At 41.5% G+C, this 21,892-nt stretch overlaps 1 protein-coding gene across 2 annotated transcripts in view; it reads right to left on the minus strand.

Annotated features, from left to right (window-relative positions):
* Positions 1–21,892, minus strand: part of AGBL1 (AGBL carboxypeptidase 1) — a 265,166-nt gene that overhangs the window by 141,216 nt on the left and 102,058 nt on the right. For both annotated transcript variants that reach the window (XM_066196254.1, XM_066196253.1), the window contains exon 18: positions 20,167–20,347. In XM_066196254.1, the coding sequence (XP_066052351.1) occupies positions 20,167–20,347 (181 nt within the window). The remainder of the gene's footprint in view (positions 1–20,166; positions 20,348–21,892) is intronic.

Here is a 21,892-nt window from a genome sequence, read left to right on the forward strand (position 1 = left end):
TACAGGTCTGTCCCTTTATCTGCTTAATCGGCAAAGCATCAAGGAGAAGTTCTCCTTGGCAAGGGTTTTCCTGCTCTGACACAGTGCTGGCACACACGGCACGAGAGGCATTGCCTGCTGCTGCAAGAGGTGGGAAGGAATGCCAGCCCCATCCCTGTGAGCAGACTGTTTATCACTGACACCAGAAAGCTGCTGGAATGGGAGGACTTGGGCCCAGCACTGCCAAAAGGGGATGTTTGGCCTGGCAGTGGGAAGAAAAAGGGATGCCACAGGGCTGTCCTAACTTATGCTACTGGCAATACTCCTTGGGTAGAGCTCGCTGTCTTGAATTGGCAGAAAGACCTCAGAGTTCAATCCTTCCCTCCCCAAATGATTCTTCAATCTGTCACAGAGAACAAGTAATGGACATTGAAAGGAAATAGGCGATATTTTTTTTCCCTATGCTAGGGAGATTTTCCAATATGCAGTTTAAATTTCCCCTTTGGAAGATAAAAGGTTCAAGCAGGAATTAACCTAATTTAAAGATCTCTGCTGTTGGCCTACAAAAGGAACAGGATCATTCTGTAGTTGAAGACTGATTTGCTGTCACCATTTATTCCAAGATCCCTGTTTACTCTAATAAATCCTCATGCTCTTGCCTTACTCCAGAGGACAAATAATCACCAAGTCTTCCTCATCTAACAGGGTCAGGAAGATAAATGCCCAAAGCCACTCAGCCTTGCAGACAGCGACAGCTTTGGCCTTTCATGGTGTTCCTTCACAGCTACTTCTGTTCATGCTATGGGGTCCCCCAGGCATGATTTGTCATGGCCCATAGCAAGTTCCCTAACAGTTCCTCGCATAATTCAGTGACAAGTTACATCATTGTTTCTCCTGGAATGCCTCAGGGGGTCTCCTCCTTCTTGCTTTTCCCTTTGCCAACTTCCACTCACATCTACCATCCCAGCAGGGATGTTATTTGAAGCAATGACAATGTTTTGGAACAGGTTCCAAGGTAAATTAGTTTGCATCCGTCACAAATTCCGCTATAAACTATACTTGCATCCCAAAAAATCTCCAGGGTAAAAAACTTTTAAAGAGAGTGGAGGCTCAAAGATCCCAGTGTTTTATTATTGACCTAATCTCTCCCTTAAGAAGCTAAAGTAATCTTGCTGCAGCAGCAGTTTGGGAGATACCACTTGAATAAAATAATAATAGGAATAAACTCAGAAAAATCCCTTTTCTTACAGGTTATTAAATCCTCCTGAAGCAGGGGAAATGTCAAGAATAAAGCTTAGGACAAATGGCTGGATGTATTTTTTACTTTCATATGTGTAGAGTAACTCAAGAGCCTTGAAGGAAAGAATCACTTCCTTGGGTATTCTGTTTCAGTGAGCTAAGTTGAAAATCATTCCAAAACATGTTTCCCATCATTACAAAGGGACATTTGAGTCAACTATGTTCTCAAACTATTATTTACATCCACTTCTCAGGATTTCATCAAATGCAAAGTGACTACACTGATTGAATGGACACAGCTCCTTAATTGCATTCAGAAAAGAGAGCTGCTTGAATTTTATTTATTTACTTACTGATTTATTATTATTATTTAGCTGTCTGCTTCCAACTGCAAATATGTCTTTGCTGCTCCATTAACCTGATCACATATCTGTGTTTCAAACTCAGCCCAGAATGTCCACACAGGAAATATCTCTGCAACACTTGGGGAAGCCATGCCCTGCTTTTTATGGCCAAATCGTGGCTTACATTTTTAATGAACACCTGTCCAGGTTTCCTACACAGTAAATAGATATTCTCCAAGAGACTGTGTGTGTACATCTAACATCAGCTCCTAGCAAGAGCTGCAATGGCGACGGAGCATCAGCACATATGTTCCTTTTGCTGTTCCCAAAAGGAAGGTTTCTTTGCCATCACAATCCTAACGCACAGTGTTTGCTACTTGTTACATTCCTCTGCCAGCAGATGTTTAAGCCAGATGTTTCACTGCCAGTTTCAGATTGGTTCACAAAGCAGTTTGTTCTTAAGAGAGAGGGAGGGGAAAACAAAACAGCAACAACAACAACCAACCAACCAACCAACAACAACAACAACAACAACAACAACAACAACAACAAAAATTTACACAGCACAATTGGGTTACACTTTCAGTTACCAGCAGAGCAATTTTGAATTTCCTTACTCATAAGGTACCTATGTTGACCAGTTTGCCCTTCAAGCTAAAGGCTGTAGAACTGCTTCATACAATGTTACTCAGAAGACCATCTAGAAAGCTATTTACTATTTCCTGAAACAAGTAAATTAATCAAACCACTGTTCTCCTATTTTGTATGACTGGCCAGCAGAATATGCATTTTCAGAACATTCACAGGCTCATATTCCAATGCCAAAGATATCTCTTTTAGAATTTAGGGCATTATGCTGCACATTAAAATAAGCTCTTTAGAAGAAGGTAATAAAAATTCTTATTCCTTCTCCTGGGCATAAGATTACCTCAGCAAACTCAGAAAGTTTTTCCATACCATGATCATTAGAATGGCCTGCTCAGAATTCAGTATTGACACTTGGTGTCCCCTATTTAATCTGATGATGACTGCAAATGTCAGGCTTTGTCCTCTTGGTTGCCATGTGATGCCTGTCAATTCTTTACTATGCTTTTTTTACCTTCCTTTCATCTGTTATTACATTGCATGGTGAAGAAGAAAAGATGTTTTCTTTCTGTTGCCTATAAACATCTTCATTGCACTTCAAAGTAGCAGGGGGGAAATAATTACAAATGGTGGAAAACATTGCTCAAAACAAATAAAAAGAGGAAAAAATGAAACCTTCGCTGTAGTGAATTGAGGCATTAATATATATATTTGATACATGACCTTTCTATACCCAGATGCACTGCAGATATGTCTCAGATCATTTTGAATAAATAAGGTGGTCTTCCTTCTAAATGTAGCACTAGCAAGTCTGACACTATATTTTTTAAAGAATCCATAAATTATATACAATACTCATTCCTGTTCCCTATTAGACACTTGTATTTTTTCACCTCCAGGTAGGACAGTTTATAAAAGCAACTCCTTTCCCAAATCCCTACTAGAAGCAAAAGGAATATTACATTACAATCAGCTCCACACAGACAAATGTTTTATTCATACCACACAACTAAAAAAAACAATATTCCAGTTAATTTTATCTAAATAAAAACCACAATGTTGCTTTTAAATTATTTCAAATTCTTTTCTTAACCTGTTGAGGTATTTTTTAATCATTTGGGATGAGTGGCAGCAAATGCAGATACAGAGAGTGAAACCTCAGAGATGTTTACAGTGAGTCATGGAATCCTGGGGCCCTTCCATATATGCTACAGATAAATTGGTTATTACTAACACAATTTTTAAAACAAGTGATCAAAGACAATTTCATTTCACTTGGCCAAAAGAATTTCTAGGAGGAGAAGCAGAGAAATCTGCTGCCATTTTCAAGTTTGATGGCTGCCCTTCTCTTGTAATTCTTCCCCTTACCACCTGTTTCATAGTTGTCATTAATACCATAATTAGTGAACTGTTAGAGAATTTATAAGCACCACTTATTATTTCTCAGAGATTAAGGGATATGGCTATAGAAATGAAAGTTATGATTTGGAAGATAAAAACCTAGGAATCTTTTTCCTGGGATTTGAGCTTGTTCTGGATCGGAGGAAAGTTTAAGCTACACTAAAGATTCTGAATGCTGTTAATTAGACCATATAATACTCTCTCTTATTTAATATAAAACAGTCTACATAAGTAATAGGGGGAAATATTGTAATAGCACAGGCCAACAGGGAGAAAGCTACTTAATGAATCAAAAAGAAAGAATTATTTTACAAATTCAGGAGGACTACTAGGCCAGAGTTTCCCCAGATTGAGGCATATTGTCAGAGCAGCAGAGGGAGGCCAGAAAGAGAAACAAGACACAATACCCATCAGAATAGGGTAAACTGACAACAGCTGACATAAAGCACACACTTTTTCAACAAGTACTACAGCTCCTAAAACACAGAGTACCCTAAATTACTCCTGGAATCTTGGATACCAAATCTAGGTAATAGTTAGTCTACCTGAGAATAGGTGGAGTAACCTTCCTATATCTGTGTGGAACCTGCCCTCTCTGAACTACGGCCTTTTGTGATCACAGAATGGTTTGGGTTGGAAGGGACCTTAAAGGCCATCTTGCTCCACTCCCCTGCCATTGGCAGAGACACTTTCCACTACCACAAGTTTCTCCAAGCCCCATCCAACCTGGCCTTGAACATTTCCAGGGATGGGGCATCCACAGTTTATCAAGGCAGTGTGTTCCAGCCCCTCACCACCCTCAAAATACAGATTTTTTTTTTTTCCTAACACCTAATCTGAACTTCCTTTCTTTTACTTTTAAGCCATTCCCTTTTGTCCTGTGACTCCAAGCCTTGTAAATAGTCTCTTTCTTGTTGGTCTTCTTCAGGTACTGAAAGGCCACAATTAGGTCATCCCAAAACCTTCTCTTTTCATTTCTCTTAGCCTTTCCTCATAGCAGAGGTGTCCCAACCCTTTAATCATCTTGGTGGCCTCCTCTGGGCTTGCTCCAGCAGGCTGGTGTTCTTCTGGAGGCAGTTCTGCTGATGGGGTTTCACCTGAGTGGAGCAGAGGGGCAGAATTCCCTCCCTGCCCTGCTACCCACACTCCTCTGGATGCAGCCCAGGATGTGTTTGGGTTTCTGGGCTGCCAGAGCACATGGCTGGGTCATGTCCAGCCTCTCAGGCACCAGGATTTGTTCTTGTTAAAGCTCATGTGATGAAACCATGGGCCACTGCTCAAGCTTGCCCTGGTCGATGTCCTCCTCTGAACCCATCTGACAAAAATGAACTATGTTCAAACAGTATCTCTACTACCAGGAAACAACAGCAAACCTCTCTCTGAGCAGTCCCCACCAGAAATGATAAGCAGTGAGTGTGGAGCTTCCAAGATCTTCGGTACACATCATGCTAAACAGGAACTTTAAAAATCCCAGTGGATTACCAAAGCAAAAATAAATAAAAATGAAAAGTGGTAAACTGGGAGACAAAATCCAGAAGGAGAGCAGCATGGGGAGAGAGACATTCACAAAGAAGAAAGGGCAAAAGTGTAAGACAAAGAGAGACAGATTCTGAACTGAAAAGAAATTAGGATCTAACTCCCTGTGGGGGTAAAGCAAGGGAAAAAACACCATATGCTGGGATAACAAGGAAAAACAAGCAAAATATTTACATTTCTTTTCACATAACTGAAAAGGTATAAAGCATAAGAAAAAACATCTTGGTACTCTAGGGGTTTCTCAGTATTGGTTTGTTTACACACAGAGACCCAGGACTTTGCTTAGAGCATCTTCCATTAGCTTTACAGAGCAGAATTACAAATGAGAAACCAGATCCTTCTCTGGAAATGATGTTAATATCAGTCTCCCATGGTTAATAAGCTTCTGCACTGTGGAGGTTTTGGCTGAAAGTTCATGCTGCAAATCCAAATCGCGCTGGGCAAACATCGGATTGGAATCCTGGAAAAAATGCCAAATGCACCAAAAACCCAGAAAGATGAGAAAAACAACACTCTCATCATTTGACAAGGTTGCTTTTCCTTCCCTGCCTCCTGCAAACGCTGAAAAGAAACTAGTTTTCAGTGCACTCCTTGTTACCAAAAATCCTAACACGATTTATAGACTATAATTATAAACCAGACAGTGAAACATGAAGAAACTGAAGACAACAGCTGTTCTCTAATCCAGAACTAAGAATACAACATTATTAGTCCCAAAAAGCAATTACAGCCTACAGGACCTTCAAACCAGAAAAAAAGTGAAGATCAAAGTCAAAGGCTGAGTTTCACTGTCCAGTCTGAGATGCCAGTCCATCATTTGTGACTGCAAGCTATTGACAGATTGCCCTATCAGGTTATAAGATACTGGCATCATTTATTTGTTACTGAAACGCAGTTAAAACATTCAAATATAATACAGTGACATCTCTACATCATGTTGGAAGGTAAGCAAGAAACAGTTTTCAACCAAAATTAGTGCTCCAAGGGAGGGAACAGCACAAGTGTTTGACACATCATCAAGGATCACTTCCCTATTTAACAAGATTCCTCTGATGACAGGTAATGACAAAAGTGATGGCTCACAGACTGGGCTATAGATTTTGCAGACCAAAGCAGAGGATGCCACATGGCCTTGCTCCTTTTCTGAAGGCAGTGCACAGGGCTCACTTTTAGGGTTGTCTGAGTTTAGAGAGAATTCAACATCCAGAACATAATGACTCAAAAGGTGTCATAACTGGAGTAAACATTAAACTTTATAATATCTGAAAAGGTATCTTCTTGTCATAGCTGCTCTGGATTTTATTTAATCATTGTGGGGGTTTTTTTAACCTATTTTGTGTTAAGCATGCACACTGAAAGCAGAATACACTACAGCATTCTACCAGTGCTCACTGCAGTTGAGCTAAAGGATCATGGAGAGATGCATGGAGGGTAAAGAGATGCTTTTCTTCACTCTGTTGTTTCTTATGACTTCTTATATTGAATGAAACTAGAATTTAGAATTTCTCCCAGCTTAACTTTTCTTTTCCAGCCTTATCCTTAGGATTTCTTATCCCTGGCTATGCCATTCCAAGCACTTCTTTTCTCTGTACTCAGCCAGGTCTGCCTCGCTGTGACTTCAGCTGTAGGAGTTAGCAAAATTGGCTGCTTTGATTAGGAATGTGTGAGTGGAAGGCAGATAATAGCCTGGTTCCCTACACCTGATCTCCCAGTGAGGGGTCATTGATGGGGGTCAACAGCTGAAATAAGTGTCTTGTCACATGTAGAGTTTGTGAAGGAAAATCTGTACTGTCAAATGAAGTGGAGCACAGCAGCACAGGGAGCTGGAGGGGCCTGACTTACCTATATATTTGGGTTGGTTTGTGTTTAGCAAATTTTATTCCAGGAATTAGCTTCTAGGAACTGTAGAACCTGAAGTCCTGCACTGAACTGCAGAACAGATGCACCTGAGGGACTGGGAACTCCATCCTCCCAAAAATGGATTTGTCAAAGGGGCAAGAGAAGCTGTGGCCACCTTTCCCCAAGGCTGTGCTCTTATCTAATATGCAATCAGGCTGTGGGAATAATCTGGAAGCAAGGGGATTTCCTTAAACCAATTCACTGATAGGCTCTGATTAAATTATCTCCAGACTAATTAATTTGTTGATTGACACTTGTAACATGAAGACCATCCCAGATAATTTGACACTGGCCATTGGTGAATCATTAAGTTAAAGCCTTTACTTTAAATGTGACTGTTATGAATGACATGTCAACTAGTGACTTTTGATATTTTGCACCAAGTACTACTGTGCATGTGGGCACATAAACACCATTTAAGCAAAGTCAGATCCAGGATTTTAGGAGTTCAGGGATCAAAAGAGACAGACTGCTTGTCTTGTCTAGGTTTATGGATTACATAGCTATTGAGAGTCCACTAGTCATGTAGAGGAAAAAACAGCCATTATGGCTAATGAAAAAAGAGATGGACTCAAGAAGGTTGAAATGGAGAGGCGCCTGTTATGCCACCACATCCTTTGATTCTCCTGAACAGTCACTGGTGCATGTGTCAATCCGAAATGAATTTTAAAAAAAAAAAAAAAAAAAGCTACTGCTGGGTCAAATGTGACACAGAGAGAAGTCTGAGATCGTCACACACTTTCCAACAGTGGGAGACACAGACCTGTGAAAGCTTGCCCCATTACTGCTTAACTTGAATGGTCAAAACAAGTAGGAAGTGTCCTACAATGTTCCTGTGTCAGGTGTGTTGAGAGTCAAAGCCCTGCTCCTTCCCTCAAGAATCTTTATCACTCTTACCTTTATAACAGCACTTGTACCACTTTGCCTGTGTTTTCCAGGTCTCATACATGCAGGAAATAACAGATCAGGACTTTCATTCCCCTGCATTTCAGACTCAAACTGCCAAACAGAGGTGAAAGGAAGAAAGAGAGGAAATCTGAGGAAAGAGGGAATGTCTGGGGATGTATCAGGGGACAGAACCATGCTTCCAGTCCAAAACATGGTGCTAAACAGGCTTTCTTTACAGAAAGCTTAGGTATTAAGAACTAAATTGGGTGGCTTTTTGAAACCTTTTGCCTTCACAATTTTTGAGACAACTTTTGAAACAGGTTTATTCTTGACAAAGATGTAAAACTGGGGTACTTTGGAAGTTTCAACAGAAAAAGACATTAAAATTCTAAACTCAAGACTCAGAGGCTACTATGCCCGTGAGAACATACACCTCCAGCTTTCTTATTTTCTCTTTTGAGCACACCATTGACCCTACCTACAGCTTTCCCCAGCTGTTTGTGTAGCTACCTCTCGTTTTGGAGAGTGTGTTGAGAGGAAGCCAGCATGATGGATAACAGGAGTCCTTTGACATACCATGTCATTTATCACGTAACAGCCTCAATCCTGCTAAGGTGGCCTTCTCCATATGTCACTGTCAGCTCCTGTGCCACCTCAATGCATCAAAAAGAAAAGTTTGAATATGAAGCACTGTAATTCCTAAGTCACAGCTCATTGCAGCTTTCCAGACATGAAGAACCATTCTGTCTATCTGCCAGCTTGTTTGTTTAATTTTCACTGTCTCACATATGCGAGAAATTAAGTCTTCATTGTGGAAGAAAACCAGAAAAAGTCAGAGGTCTAGCAGAGGGAAGGAAGATAAAATCTCTAATTCCACCAGAAATCCAATGTGACATTTTGAAGTGGAAAAAGAAAAGGCAGCCTATGACCAATAAGTATTAGGGAATTAGTAAGAATTCTTCCTTCTTCCCACTCAAGGAAAGAGGTTCTCTAATGGGTTGATGTGAATGTAGCAATCTTAAAGCAATGCAGATAAGCTCCTGAGCTTGGCTGCCTAATGGACATCTATCTCATCTCTTCCTCCCCTTGAAGGGTACAAAATGCACTGAAGGCTTCCAGGAAAGCCTCTTGAGATTATCCAGCAGCTCCTGCTTTGGGCTACCTAAATTAATCAGAACTCATTCTGCCAGTGCAAGATTTCAGCAAGACTCCGGAGAACACAAACAAGAGGAGACTGGAGCCACTGCTCCTCTCTGTCCTGCTGACACAAACCAAGAGTTTCTGTGCAGTCTCATGAGTTTTACCACAGATGGCAATGGAAGGAAGGATGAGCCACCCACACTTTTCCATGAGCCTGAAGGGATGTAGCCTGGCTCAAGTTAATTAAGTGTAATTTCGAGTTTGTGCTGCCTGCAGCACTCACACCTCATCTGGAGTTATCTTCCCCTCTCCAGTGTGAAATAGTCAAGGTCCTGACTCTTCATTTCTAGTCCCAAAATATTCCTGCAACAGCATAAGAGGCCTTTTCTCAGCTTGCTCTAACAAACCTCCCTCATCCTGCCCTGCTCATGCCCAGTCTCTGCAGAGCATCTCCAGGACCATCAGGGCGTCCAAGACTCTCCAGATGAGTCCAGAACAGGCTTGTTTTCAGTTCAAGTGTCCTTGAGGGACCCATGACTGAGCATGGCTCCACATCTAGCCAGGCAAATTGTCCTACCACCCACCCTGTCTGTGAATCACCATTTGGAAAGCCTAAGTTATAACCTTCCTTTTCACATTCTTTTAGCAGCTTCCAAAGCTTACATTCCTGGCTCAAACTTATTTGAATCATAGACCTATTTCCCAGGTTAGATAAATTTGCATATTACTTCCAATGATTCAGAGACTCCTCCAGCACGAATGGTGTTAAACTCCAAGAATTAAGATGTCATTTTGGATCACAATAAGTGATTTAAAATATATGGTTTCCTACTTCCTTGGGTCACTGTCATATAGTCTTAACATATTTCCATTTCATGTAGTTCCCTTCCAAAAGGATCACAGGCAAGCTACAGCTTGAAAATTGATCAATGAACCTTTATTATGCTAACCCTTAATAGGGTTACTAGTATGAAGGAACTTAAACACAAGTTTTTTCCCCAGGAACTGTTTACTGAAAAAACCTCATCCTTCTGTGTCATTCACACTGCTACTGTCCTTTCCTGACATCTACTCCTTCTTAAAGAACCACAGAAGGGATATTAAACACAATCTTCTTTGAAAGCAGTATTTCCACTAGACATGAGTCAGATTATTCAAAAGTTCCTATTTTTGGTGCAAATTTCAGTGTGCTGAAGATCTTTGAGCAGTTTAGCTTCAGCCCAAATTGCCTCCCATTTCTGTGTCAGATGGGACATCATCCTCTCTTGAATATTTGAAGTAGATGCTCTACTTAATATAGTAAAAATGTGAAAAAACAAGAGCCTATTGAGCCTCCAGAAATCCTATGAGCTGAGTCACTAAAAAACCCTTTAAAGGCCTTTGCAGTCCTACAGGCAGCTCTCTCCCTGAAGCTGCAGGATGGAGCTCTGAATCAACAATATTGCTTCGTTTTGCTTTGTCTTTCAGAGTTTGGCATGAAGACAGACTTGTTTATGTCCACGTAGGGAAAGTAGAAAGCATAGGAATGATAACTCAGCTAGGGGCAAGCCTTGGTCATTATTTGGGCCACCAGGCAATGGGGTTGAATTATGGCTTGCCATGACAGTATCCTAAATAACTGTTAGCAGGAAATATTATCTTACATTACAGAAACAATTACAAGAGTTAACCATTTGGAAAAGGAAATCATGCTGCTGAAGAACTGCCATTCAGCCACCACAGCTCACATTCCTCAGATTAAAATAGAAATTTCAAAGGGAAAAGAAGATAAATCAATCCAAGTTTATGTGCAAGTAATGCAACATGTTTTTAGGGTAGCACACTCCAAAACATATGCATATTTGTGTTGCTGATTTGCACAAACCCATTCCCGTAGGATGAACATCATAATTGGAAATGAGAGCACAAATGGCCACTTAAATGCCTAAACCCCAGCTTGAGTAATTGTGCATGCACACACATATCTGTTTTTCAAGCACAACTGCATCTTTTCAATCCTGGCAATCTGGATCAAAATGGTTTCTATTAACATTATATATGCATCCACATGCATAGAATACTGTATCATTTGGACCTCAGAGTTTTTGGCAAACCTCAAAGCTAACTCCTTATTCTGGTTTCCATGAGGTTGAAGCAAGAATTAGCAATGACCGAGTTGTACCTGCACCATTCCTAGGTTGTGGAGAATTAGTATGTAATCTTTAGGGACCAACCCATCTGAGACTGCATGTAAAACTACGGTTTCAGAGCTGCCACATGTGTTTCTCAGAGATTAATAAAATACTCAGGGAAAAACACAAAACAGAAGGGGGTTGATTGCACCTAAGTGATTTCTTTTCCGCGTTTTGCAACATCTGCTGCAGACTCGGTTGCCACAATTTCTACCCAATGGCCTGAAGCCAGAAACCCACAACATTCACAAAGCAATGGGTCCATCAGTTATGAAAGAGTCAAGTCCAAAAGGGGGGACAGTAGGCAAAGCCTGGAAGTAAAGCAGGTGCTTTGTTCTGGCACTCTGAGACCAAAGTATGACAAATAAACTTCTGTCATCAATCCACACTGTCAGAACAGACACTCATGAGTTAAAACAGAGAGAGCTATGAACACTATCAAAGCCAGTTCATTAGAGAATAATCCACTCCAGGTGGACTCCAAAATTATGTGGAATCTGCTGGTCCAGCTGGATCCCTACAATGTATGGGGCTTGGTGGGATTCATCTTAAAGAGCTACTGATATTGGAAAACCCTTCTCAATGATTTTCCAGCAGTCTTGGGAATCCAGAGAGGTTGCAGATAGACTGGAAATGTTGTCCCAGTTTTCAAGAAAGGCAAGAAGGAGGACCAGAAAATACAGGGGTCCTCCTGTCAGTGTCACAGGTTTGGATCAGATATTAGGAATAAGTTCTGCATCCAGAGAGTGGCTGGCACCAGAACAGGCTCCCCAGGGAAGTGGTCACAGCATCAGCTTGATAGAGCTCAAGATGCATTTGGACAATGCTCTCTGGCACATGCTGTGACTCTTGGAATGTCCTGTGAAGGGCCAGGAGCTGGAATTGATGGTCCTTATGGGTCCCTTCTAACTTGGCATATTCTGTTATTCTGTGATAAATAACAGCCCTGAGGTGGGCTTTTGTTTTGATAAGAAATTGTGTAATGAAAAGATACACTTGAAGTATTTCTACTGTTTACAGCAACAGAGTCTTTTTCTTAATATTCTCCTTTTTATTTACATTCCCAGCTGTATTTCTGTTATGAGCCTGAAAGCTCAAAGCCATTGACATGGACACTATTTGATTTTTGAATAGACTGCATGCTGGATGGGATTACATCCCATTCAGAGCTGTCTTAAGACAGACAGAGAAGTAGCACAGTTCAAGGGTGCCCTCACCTGCATGTCAGGGAAAGCGACAGAAATTATTGTGACTTCAAACACTGAGCTGTTCTCCACCTGAAATCCAGCGTGTGCACAAGACCAGACAACAAAGTTATTCAAAAGCAAACTCTCTTTTGTGTAACTTGCATGTTCTGGAGGGGAAAGCAACTGTTCTCCCACAGTCTTTGAATTGCCACGTTCAGCCTCTACATGGGTTTACAGCAGGACACTTGACAGGTAAATCTGCAGACTTTGGTTTGGCTATTCCATGCAGATGGTTCAACCCACAAAGTGTCAACTGCCTTTCCGGAGATCTCTCATTCTAACCCCAGAGACGCTATTTTTGTCATCTAAAAATATCCATGAGAAATACAGCTTAATCTCCCACAGCTCCTTCTACTTTGCGTTCAGACCTCGTGTCACCTCTCTGCTCTCACAGATGTAATCCAGACCTGCTTTGGCCAACGTTATATCCATCTAAGCATAGAATTCACTGCTACTCAAACGAGGTGCTAGAGATTTCAATTATATAGACTAAGATCTATTAGAAAATTGGATGGGAGATCACCAATTTTTTTTCACATCACTGGAGCAAGGACTTCAGCTCATGATAGTGCACTGTGGAAGTGACTGATTAGTGCAATAAACTACGTGGCTACATAAAGCCTCTGTCCCTGGTTCTTCTCATTTCTGAATGGTATTAAAATAGTTTATGAGTGTTCAGCTGCTTTGCACTTTACACCCTCTTATGTGCCATAACTGTTAGAGGGAAGACAGAAAAATCATCACGTTTTTAATCTTTGCCTTTTGTTTTTATGCTAATGACCTTTTGTTATCTAACAGACACTGAATACAGGAAATGTTCTTCAAGAAGTAGGTTTTCATTAATGTCACTCCTGTTACTGCTGGCAGAAGACACCACAGACCAGAGCTAGAACTGAGTACCAAATTTCTGCTTCAGGCTGTGCCCCATGAGTGTCAGGGTCCCTGGGGGGACTGGTACTTCTCTCTCCTTCAAAAGCTTGTATTATGAGCATTTTGGGAGAAATATGGGGCAACATGTGAAACAGAGAAGGAAACTACTACAGAGATGCTGTCATGGGATGCACCTGGAAAGAATTCTTGCCCTCACACCTTGTTGATGCCTGGTAAAAAAACCCTCCCAACTGAAAAACAAAACAGCATTACTTGAAGATACTGACCTGATTATGGATCATTATGTGTGTATATTTAACAAAAAATCCTTTTTTCCTATCAGCATTCTATGAAATATACATACATACACACAGAGCAGAATATTGCTGCGCTTCTCCAACTAAAATGAGTCCTTAAGTCTTTGCTATTTGTTGCAGACAAACAAAAGCAATCAAAAAGGTGAATAAGGACCTAGACTACACTGTTCACCACCACTTCTCCTCTGTGTTCTGCTTCCCCAGACACTGAAGGATCATACTTGGGATATAATACAACATGTAACAATTTTATATAAGGACACATCCACTGCTGAAATTCAATAAGCCAGTTCGAAAACACTATTGAAAATTCTCTCACTTCTGCACAACTCTGAATATAGCATAATTTCCAAAGAATTTTACATCATAAATCACCTCTATTTCCATGCAGAAAAACACCAGCACAGTTACCTGAGAGTCTCTACCAAAGTTATGACTTCATGGAGGTGGGATGTGTTCAAACACTGACTTCAGAGTTGTGCAGTGTGCACGGACAAAAGCTGCACCATCACTGGAGCACTTTTCCCTGCCAATGTCACCCCCTCCTTCTTTATTTTGTCCCCTCAGCTCAAACCTGAACTATAGAACTTCAAGAGCCCTTCAGTTTTGATACTCCTTCACGGCTTGGAGCTACTTTGCAGCCTTAAAACTGTGCTGCACCTTATTCCTGACTCTCAGCAGTGCTGTTCATTAGGCTGCAGAAAAGGTTTTGGTTTCTCACCCTCTCGTTGCAGTATTGACTCAATTTTCTGGTTTTTATTTTCTTGATGCTTCTGTGGGACATTCAGCTGGGTTTATAAAATTAGGATGGCAATTTGCTGAAACCACTGGAGCAAATTTTGCCCATGTAATTACCCAATTGCAATCACACAAGCCATGTGCACAGGTAAACAATTCAACTTCAGCTGGACCTCTGTAGGTACATTTTTGCACAGCAATTTTGAAAACATAAGCTCTCAGGTGAAGCTTGTTTTTGTAGATAAGGCTCTTCATCACTTTTCTACAAACACCATTTCCACCTGCCAGTCTGTTTCCCCAACCCAAGGTCATTTTACATCCCCTCTCCTATCACAGTACTTCACCAGCTTTTAATGTTACATTTGAACAACAGATTCCAAAGAGAGGGAAGGGGAAAAGTGAGAGAGAAATACATAAATTAATAAAAAAGTTAAGGAACAACATTAGCCAAAACACAAAGCTAACCCAGCACAGAATTTTTAAAAGCAAACTCATGGAAAATCAGTTTTACGCTTGCAAACCTAAACTCCTGATCTTTTTGTTCATAAGCTTTCAAAAGTTTCAGTGCATATTTCACAAAATAATTATGTGTTTTAATGCTTTAAAGGACCAAAAAGCCACATAAAATGAGAAATGTCACTTGGAACTCCAGGGATGTCCAGTTTTCATGCCGAAAGAAATACTGCCTGATTTATCACACAGGGTAATACATGAAGGTATATTACAAGAGACAATAACCCTCATTCCCAGGCAATTTCAGCTTTCCAGGTAGTGTGGATATTGCAGTAAAGTACTGGACATTCTTCATTGCATCTATAAAAGTGAAGTTTTTACAATTTCATTTTGTGGACTTCTCTTTCCCCATCCTATGAATAACAGCTCCATCTCTGCATCTGTAGCTTCCAACAGGCTGTAACTCAGGTAAACAGACTTGATCTTGAGATGGGTGGCCAAAAGAGCCTCTTTCCTCGTGATACTAGCTCAACTCCAAAATATTCAGCTTTGATACCAGTGTTTGATGCCTACCACAATCAGCTACAAGGTACCATCCAAGTTCAGCAGCAATTACATCTCAGTAATTGCCTATGCAAATTTGTAAATTTTAAAATTTCCAAAATAAGTAAATTTGCTTATGCAGCCAGCTGGGCCAGGCTTTGCATATATGTCCTGGAAATCCCAAGAAGGTATAAAGAGACTCCTGATTTTTAATACATTTCCCCAATTCCTGCACTGATGATACTGACTTATCCTTCACAAACTCTCATCAGGTGGTTGTGGAAGTCATTTCAGCAGGATACTTTCCCTGTGCCAGGATGTAATCCTGAAGAACAGCTGCAACCACAAAGCTCAGAGCTCCATGAAGTGCCCCATGCAGGCAGGGCTGAGGTGCTGGGTCAGGCTGCATGGGAGCAAATAGCCCAGCATCCTTGTCATCCCCACCAATCCCAATGCCCATCCCAGGACCCTTTTCATCCCCACCAATCCCCCTTGCACAGCCTGTGGCACTAATGCACGAGCCCCTAACAAAGCACCAGCTGCTCCTTGCCTTTCTCTCTAGAGAGCCCAGCACGGGCACAATTGTGATGGGAATAATATCCCACAAATGGGACTCAAATAAGCATAATAACAAACAAAAGGGATAATGACACACAATCAAGCTAACAAGAATTATAATTCAATCATCTCATTAACTTTACTAAAAGCTAGCTTCGTACACCAGTCTCCTGGCTCCTGAAAAAGTCTTCAAAGGAGTGCACACATCTGATTACAAACTCACATCATCACTTAGGGAAACAGACACAAATGCAGAACAAAGGGATTCCTTTCTGAGCCTGTGGAACAACCTGTTCATATCTAATACTCATGCTAACTTGAAAATGCAAGGTAGAGCCTATCCAAAGTGAAATCATTCCCAAGGCTAGAAGCTGAAGTGTTTAGCAGTCCAAGGCAGTAACACCACTGAGCCCACACCCAGTGATTCTTTGTAGTAAAATTTCCAGGTGACCTTGCATCACCAGCATAAATTGTACACGAAAGAGCACAGGGACACCCACAACTCACTGGGCACCTTTACTGTTTAAGAGCTTACAAAAACTGCACATACTTTGGCAATTGGCAACTGGGAGACTGATGAAACACGAAACAATGCCTTGGATCCTTCCAGTTTTTAATATGGCCATTAACTAATTAGATTTCACGACCATTTAGAAGACAGATGATATCGCAATCTCCATTCTATTAGCAAGAACAATATGGTACTTCCATGAGAAACCTGCCAACAAGAGAGTGAGGCCCCAGAGTTCAAACAAACCCAAGGTCCTGCCCGCACCACACTTGTTAGTCAAAAAGCAGCAGTTGTGTTGGTCAGTTGTTAGGCTGGACATTGGGACAAGCAGTTACAAGCAACAAATTGTGTTCACTCTCTGGATCAAACTCCTGAAAGCACATGGGATATGCTGAAGATAAAAGGAATTGTAGCAAAGCACCCAAAATTTCAGCTATGCTGCTTCTGAGAAACAAAAGCACCAAGCAATAAAGCCAACTACTGACACAAGGCTGGTGCTGAGTCCCATAGACAATGATATCACACAGGCTCCTGTTTTAGAGGCTCAGGCACACTATAAATTAGGTGAGGGTGTTAAAACAACAGCTGGCTGCTAATTAGTCACAGCCCCCCTCAGCAGGGTATCAGCAAAGTGGCAGAGAACATCTCGAGTAAATTAAATTTTAAAAAATCCTACTGCAATCACTCCCCTGACAGACCCTTCCTTCATCTCCCCTCTCAGCTTTTTATTTATTGTAATTACTTTAGTAATAAGATTTGTTTCCTTGTTATTATATATATTACCATGTAGGGCAACAACAACAACAACAACAACAAATAATAGCTGGGAAGAGTTATAGAGCTTATTTATCTCCTTGGCTGTTATTGGGCCGTTGGGTGGAGAGAGCGATGAGGAGGTGGGGGCCTGGGAAAAGCAGTAAATAGAAAAGAAAGCATATTCCTCGGGAGCAGAGACATATGGGGGCATATTTACGAAGGAGGAAACACTGACAATGAATGAATAGAGCTAATAACTCAGGGGGCCCAGCAGCCCTGGCTGATAAAGGAAGGAATAAACAATCCTGCACTGGAAGTGCTGTCAGAAGGGAGAGTCCTGGGGTGCAGCTGTCTGCAGGGGGATGTTTATCACACAAGGAGAGCCAAGGATGGGCTGTCACATCAGCACAGCACAAAGGGCCTTAGATGAAACTGGGGCACTTCCCACAGCAGAGAGGAACTCAGACAAGTGTGTGGTGCAGGGCCAGGCACCATTTCTGGTTGTTCCATCGAGGAACAATTCACAGAAATGAGAGCTAAGAAATACTGCAGCTCATATTTTATCTCGCTCTGTGCAGGCACTAGTCACATTTGGTACCCTAAGCTCTCAAATCCATCACTGCCCTCTCAGTGGAAGGAAACAGAAGCAACACCTGAGGCACCAAACCAGCAAAGAGCTGTAAAAATTCCTGCTCCATTTGAGGAAAATTAGCCCACATTTCATATGCACCTCCCAGAGCCACCAAGTATTCCAGTATAGATGTTCACAGAACTTGCATCTTTTTCATCTCTGAGGTCTTCAGGAAAGCACCAGTGCACATTCTTGCCACCTTACAATGTGCATCTCAGAGCACAGCCAGTTTATGTGAGGGTTGAGTCTTTCACAATTTACAAAATGCTCTTCTCTTATCCAAATATGCCTTGCTTCCACATATGTCTACCCAAATACTTTTGGCAAGGTAGTGACAATTTAGGTGCAGAACTTCTGAAGAAAACACGGGGACAGACTCATAGCATCTGCCAAAGAGCAGCACACAACTCCTGTAACACTTCTCTCCCAGAGAGAGATTCCATTAATTCAAAACCACTCCTTTCCCAGCCTGCTCACATGTCTATGCTATTCTTAGAGAAACACACACATCATAGATTAACCAATCTGGAGAGAGCCCTTGGAGTGTGTTTGCAGAGTGCATGGCACCAATTTAGAACTAAACGCCTTCAACCCTCCGACCACAGAGAAGCAATAAAGAGAAGGAGGGATGTCTGCAGTTGTGCAGCTTCGTGTGACATCACCTCAAGATTTAGTCCTTGAGGATGCAGTTCTGCATCATAAACCAACCCCTCAGACCAGCCATTAGCTTTTTTCCCTATCCCTGGTCCTTTCTTCCTCTTACTGCCCAGAGAACACAACGTGTCCATTCAGGAGAGTAAGCATTAATACAGGAGAGAAAAAGGTCATTTATACAAATAGTGTGTTTGGGTATAGAGACAAATGTGCTACTTCTCCCCCTCTTAAGATCGTCCTTCCAAACAGAAGGCACCAGGTTCCAAAGGTTAAGTGGGAGCACACTCCTTTTTTCCTTTGCAATTTTTGAGAGCGTGCAGAGGAAAACTGTTCTAGAAGGGATTTTAGTGGGCATTTCTATCTCTTTATTTCAGTAACTGTCAAAAAACTGAAGCTTTTCTCTGATAGGTTTGATGAGGTAATGAACAAAGCCCCTGAGCAAAGAAGGAACAGACAGAGTAAATGAAAGGGGAGGGAGCACCAACGGAGAGACAGAAAACCCAGCACCTGCCTTACCTTGGAGAAGCAAAGCTTACTCAGCCTGTGCTGGGGTAGGGCAGGTGCAGGAGGGAACAGTGTGTTTTTTAAAACAGATAAAGAATAGTCCATGGCTATATTCCAAAAGAAAAATCAGGATTTCCTCTACCTAGCTGCTACTATGGTTACCCCACGGCTTTGAAGAAATCATGTGACTTCCAATAAATTTCCTTCATCTAAAAAAGACTCACCAGCTCCCATCTCCTCTCATTGACTCATTAATTTACAAAATTCATCAAGTTCTTTTCAATGAAAAGCACCCTTGATTCAACAGGACAGAAGAATCAAGTGAGAAAAGGGAAGCAATTGCTCCTCTGCAAGAAGCCAGGGGACACAGTTGTTGCAAACCCTGCAAGACCCCATCACCAGGTCAAGGCAGCAGCCACTGGTGGGATGTGACCATGATGTCCTGCCCTTGCATTGGGCAACAGTTATTAACTCACTGCCACTCCATGAACACCCAAAGGGAGTAAATTCCATTGTCTGCACAGAGGAGGAGATTTGCTTTCCAGCAAAGTGCAAGCCTACCTTAGCTTCGTGCCCTCTTCAAGGTTTCACACAACAATATTTATTTCAGCTCAACATATTAGGAGCAGAGTTGTACCTTTTCCAGTCATGTACAGAGAGAGCGGAGTTAGTGTGGGTGGATGGGGAGGGTATAAGGTAAAGAATGCAAAAAGAAATCAATATTTTCCAAGATCAGATTCAGCATCTCTTAGGAAACATGTGGGAAGGAAGATTGAAAAGAAGGTGGGAGAAGGAGGAAGGTTCACTATACAGAAATATTTCTGTGAAAATTTAAGAAATCCTTATTCATCCTCCCCCCACCAGGTTATACAAAGCATTAATTACAGCCAGTTTTTCCCAATCATATCTGCCTTGCTGCTTTAGCAGAATGAATAAACCTCCCCTTGTCAGTAAAGATCCTGTTTCTCCAGAACCACTCACAATCCTTCCAGGGAATTGAGAGATCTGGCCACAGACACTACAGAACCACATGCACCTGACAAATGCAGGACAGCACACCAGGCCCTGTCTCAGATTTGTGTTTTCCACACAGGACTGATAGCAGGATGAATAAAACACCGGGCAAAGGCAGCACTAACATTGAAGATGGGACCTGCTGGGCCCACAGACAAACCCCAGAAGAAGCACATGTCACAACTCACTTGCCATGGATGACTCCATCCGGATTAAGCATGGGCACAATCTTGAAGATGAAACATTTCCTCAGGAGCTCAGCAATGGGATCACTGCTCACCAGGAACTCCAGGGTCCCCTTCATCACCCAGCTGGAGTTGCTCTCACCAGGGTGAACACGGGCTGTGAGAAACACGTAGGGACGGCTGCCTGTAAAACAGAGCAGAAACACCCCCAAAATATACAGGACTTTTCTCCGAATAAGATCCTTGCAAGTGGATTTTACTCCTTTTGAATTTAGATAACAATCCAGAACATATTCTAAGGAAAATACACCCCTAGACATTCCAGTTATTTTCTCAAGGTGCTATTGATAAACTGATCACAGAATTGGTCCTCAGAACCCGTTTCATCCTGATCTCTCTGTTTATTCTGTGATCACTTACAAGTATTTACATGTACCATTAGAAAGCATTCTGCAGGTTGCTGCCTCTCCAAATAGCTTCACCATACTTTCTAGCAGTTATTGAAAGTTTGATCCCATCAAATTTCATTAAGGTTTAAAAGGCAGCAAAAAATTATTTAATTTTCTAAGGTCCTGCTCCACTTTCAGTATTTCACCATTAACAATTCAGAACACTCTAAATATCTAAGCAGATTTGCCCACCCATAAGGGGCTCCAAGGACATGAAAGCTGCCTGATCTCTGGAAATAATTTGTGTTGCAGGGTCGAAATAACAATTAATTGAACTAAACTGATACAATTAAAGAAAATGCACTAATATATTCACCAGAGCTGTAGAGGCTGAGTACTCAAACCTAACCCTTATTTCATAACACAACAAAAGGTAGAAATAACAGTGCACATTGCTAAGGCAAGCTGTTGCTTTTGGTGAAAAGATTTTTTCAGTTTTATATAATATAGATGCTCACTCAGATTAGAAAGGCTGATTTTCAGAAGTTGCAACTAGAGGAGTTCATCTGTTTCTAGCACTACTTTCCATGCATGGGAAACATAAGCTGTGGCAATTTGAAGTAGGAGAGGGGATCTGGGGGCTTGCTTAAAAAAAAAAAAAAAAAAAAAAAAAAAAAAAAAAAAAAAAAAAAAAAGAGTAAATTCAATTTTTACTAAACGGTTCATTGATAATCTCTACTGAACCTATTTCAAAACAGACTTGCAACTTAACAGCAAAAGTTTCCTTGTTATCAGATATGTTATTTGCTGTTCCTGTGAAAAAGCCACTAAACACATTTGGTCTGGCTACAAGCCTCCAAAAACTCTCAGCATACATATGCTTAGAAGAGACCAAGTTTGACAGCAGATTCTTTGAAGATCCCATCTGTGCTGAGCACACTTCAGGGATAGGCCAAGGAAACAGGAGAAGGCAGAAGGAGACACCTGCCAGGCACAGAAAAGAAAAGGAAAGGAGAAAGCAATTATCTGTCTTAAAATGATCCTTTTGTGAGCATTTACTACCACAAGTCAACCTGACAGATTTACTTCAGTGAAAGCTTTATCTGTCAGGGCATCACAGCCATGCCAGGGCAGGTTTGTCCCACTCAATCAGGCAACAGAGCTCAGGCTCTGTTCCCTTCGTGGACTGAAGGCCCCCAGCTGACAGGGCTGGGAGAGGCAAGAGGACAGAATGCAAAACCAAAGGCAGCAGCTGAGTGCCCCTGTAAACAAATGCTGAATTAGCATCTTTCACGCCTTTGTCCTTAGCTCCCAAAGCCATCCTTCAGTTTCCAAATGCT

This window comes from Chamaea fasciata, unplaced genomic scaffold (assembly GCF_029207755.1).
Source record: "Chamaea fasciata isolate MVZ Bird 193981 ecotype frontalis unplaced genomic scaffold, bChaFas1.0.hap1 SCAF_14, whole genome shotgun sequence".
Taxonomy (NCBI): Eukaryota; Metazoa; Chordata; class Aves; order Passeriformes; family Sylviidae; genus Chamaea; species Chamaea fasciata.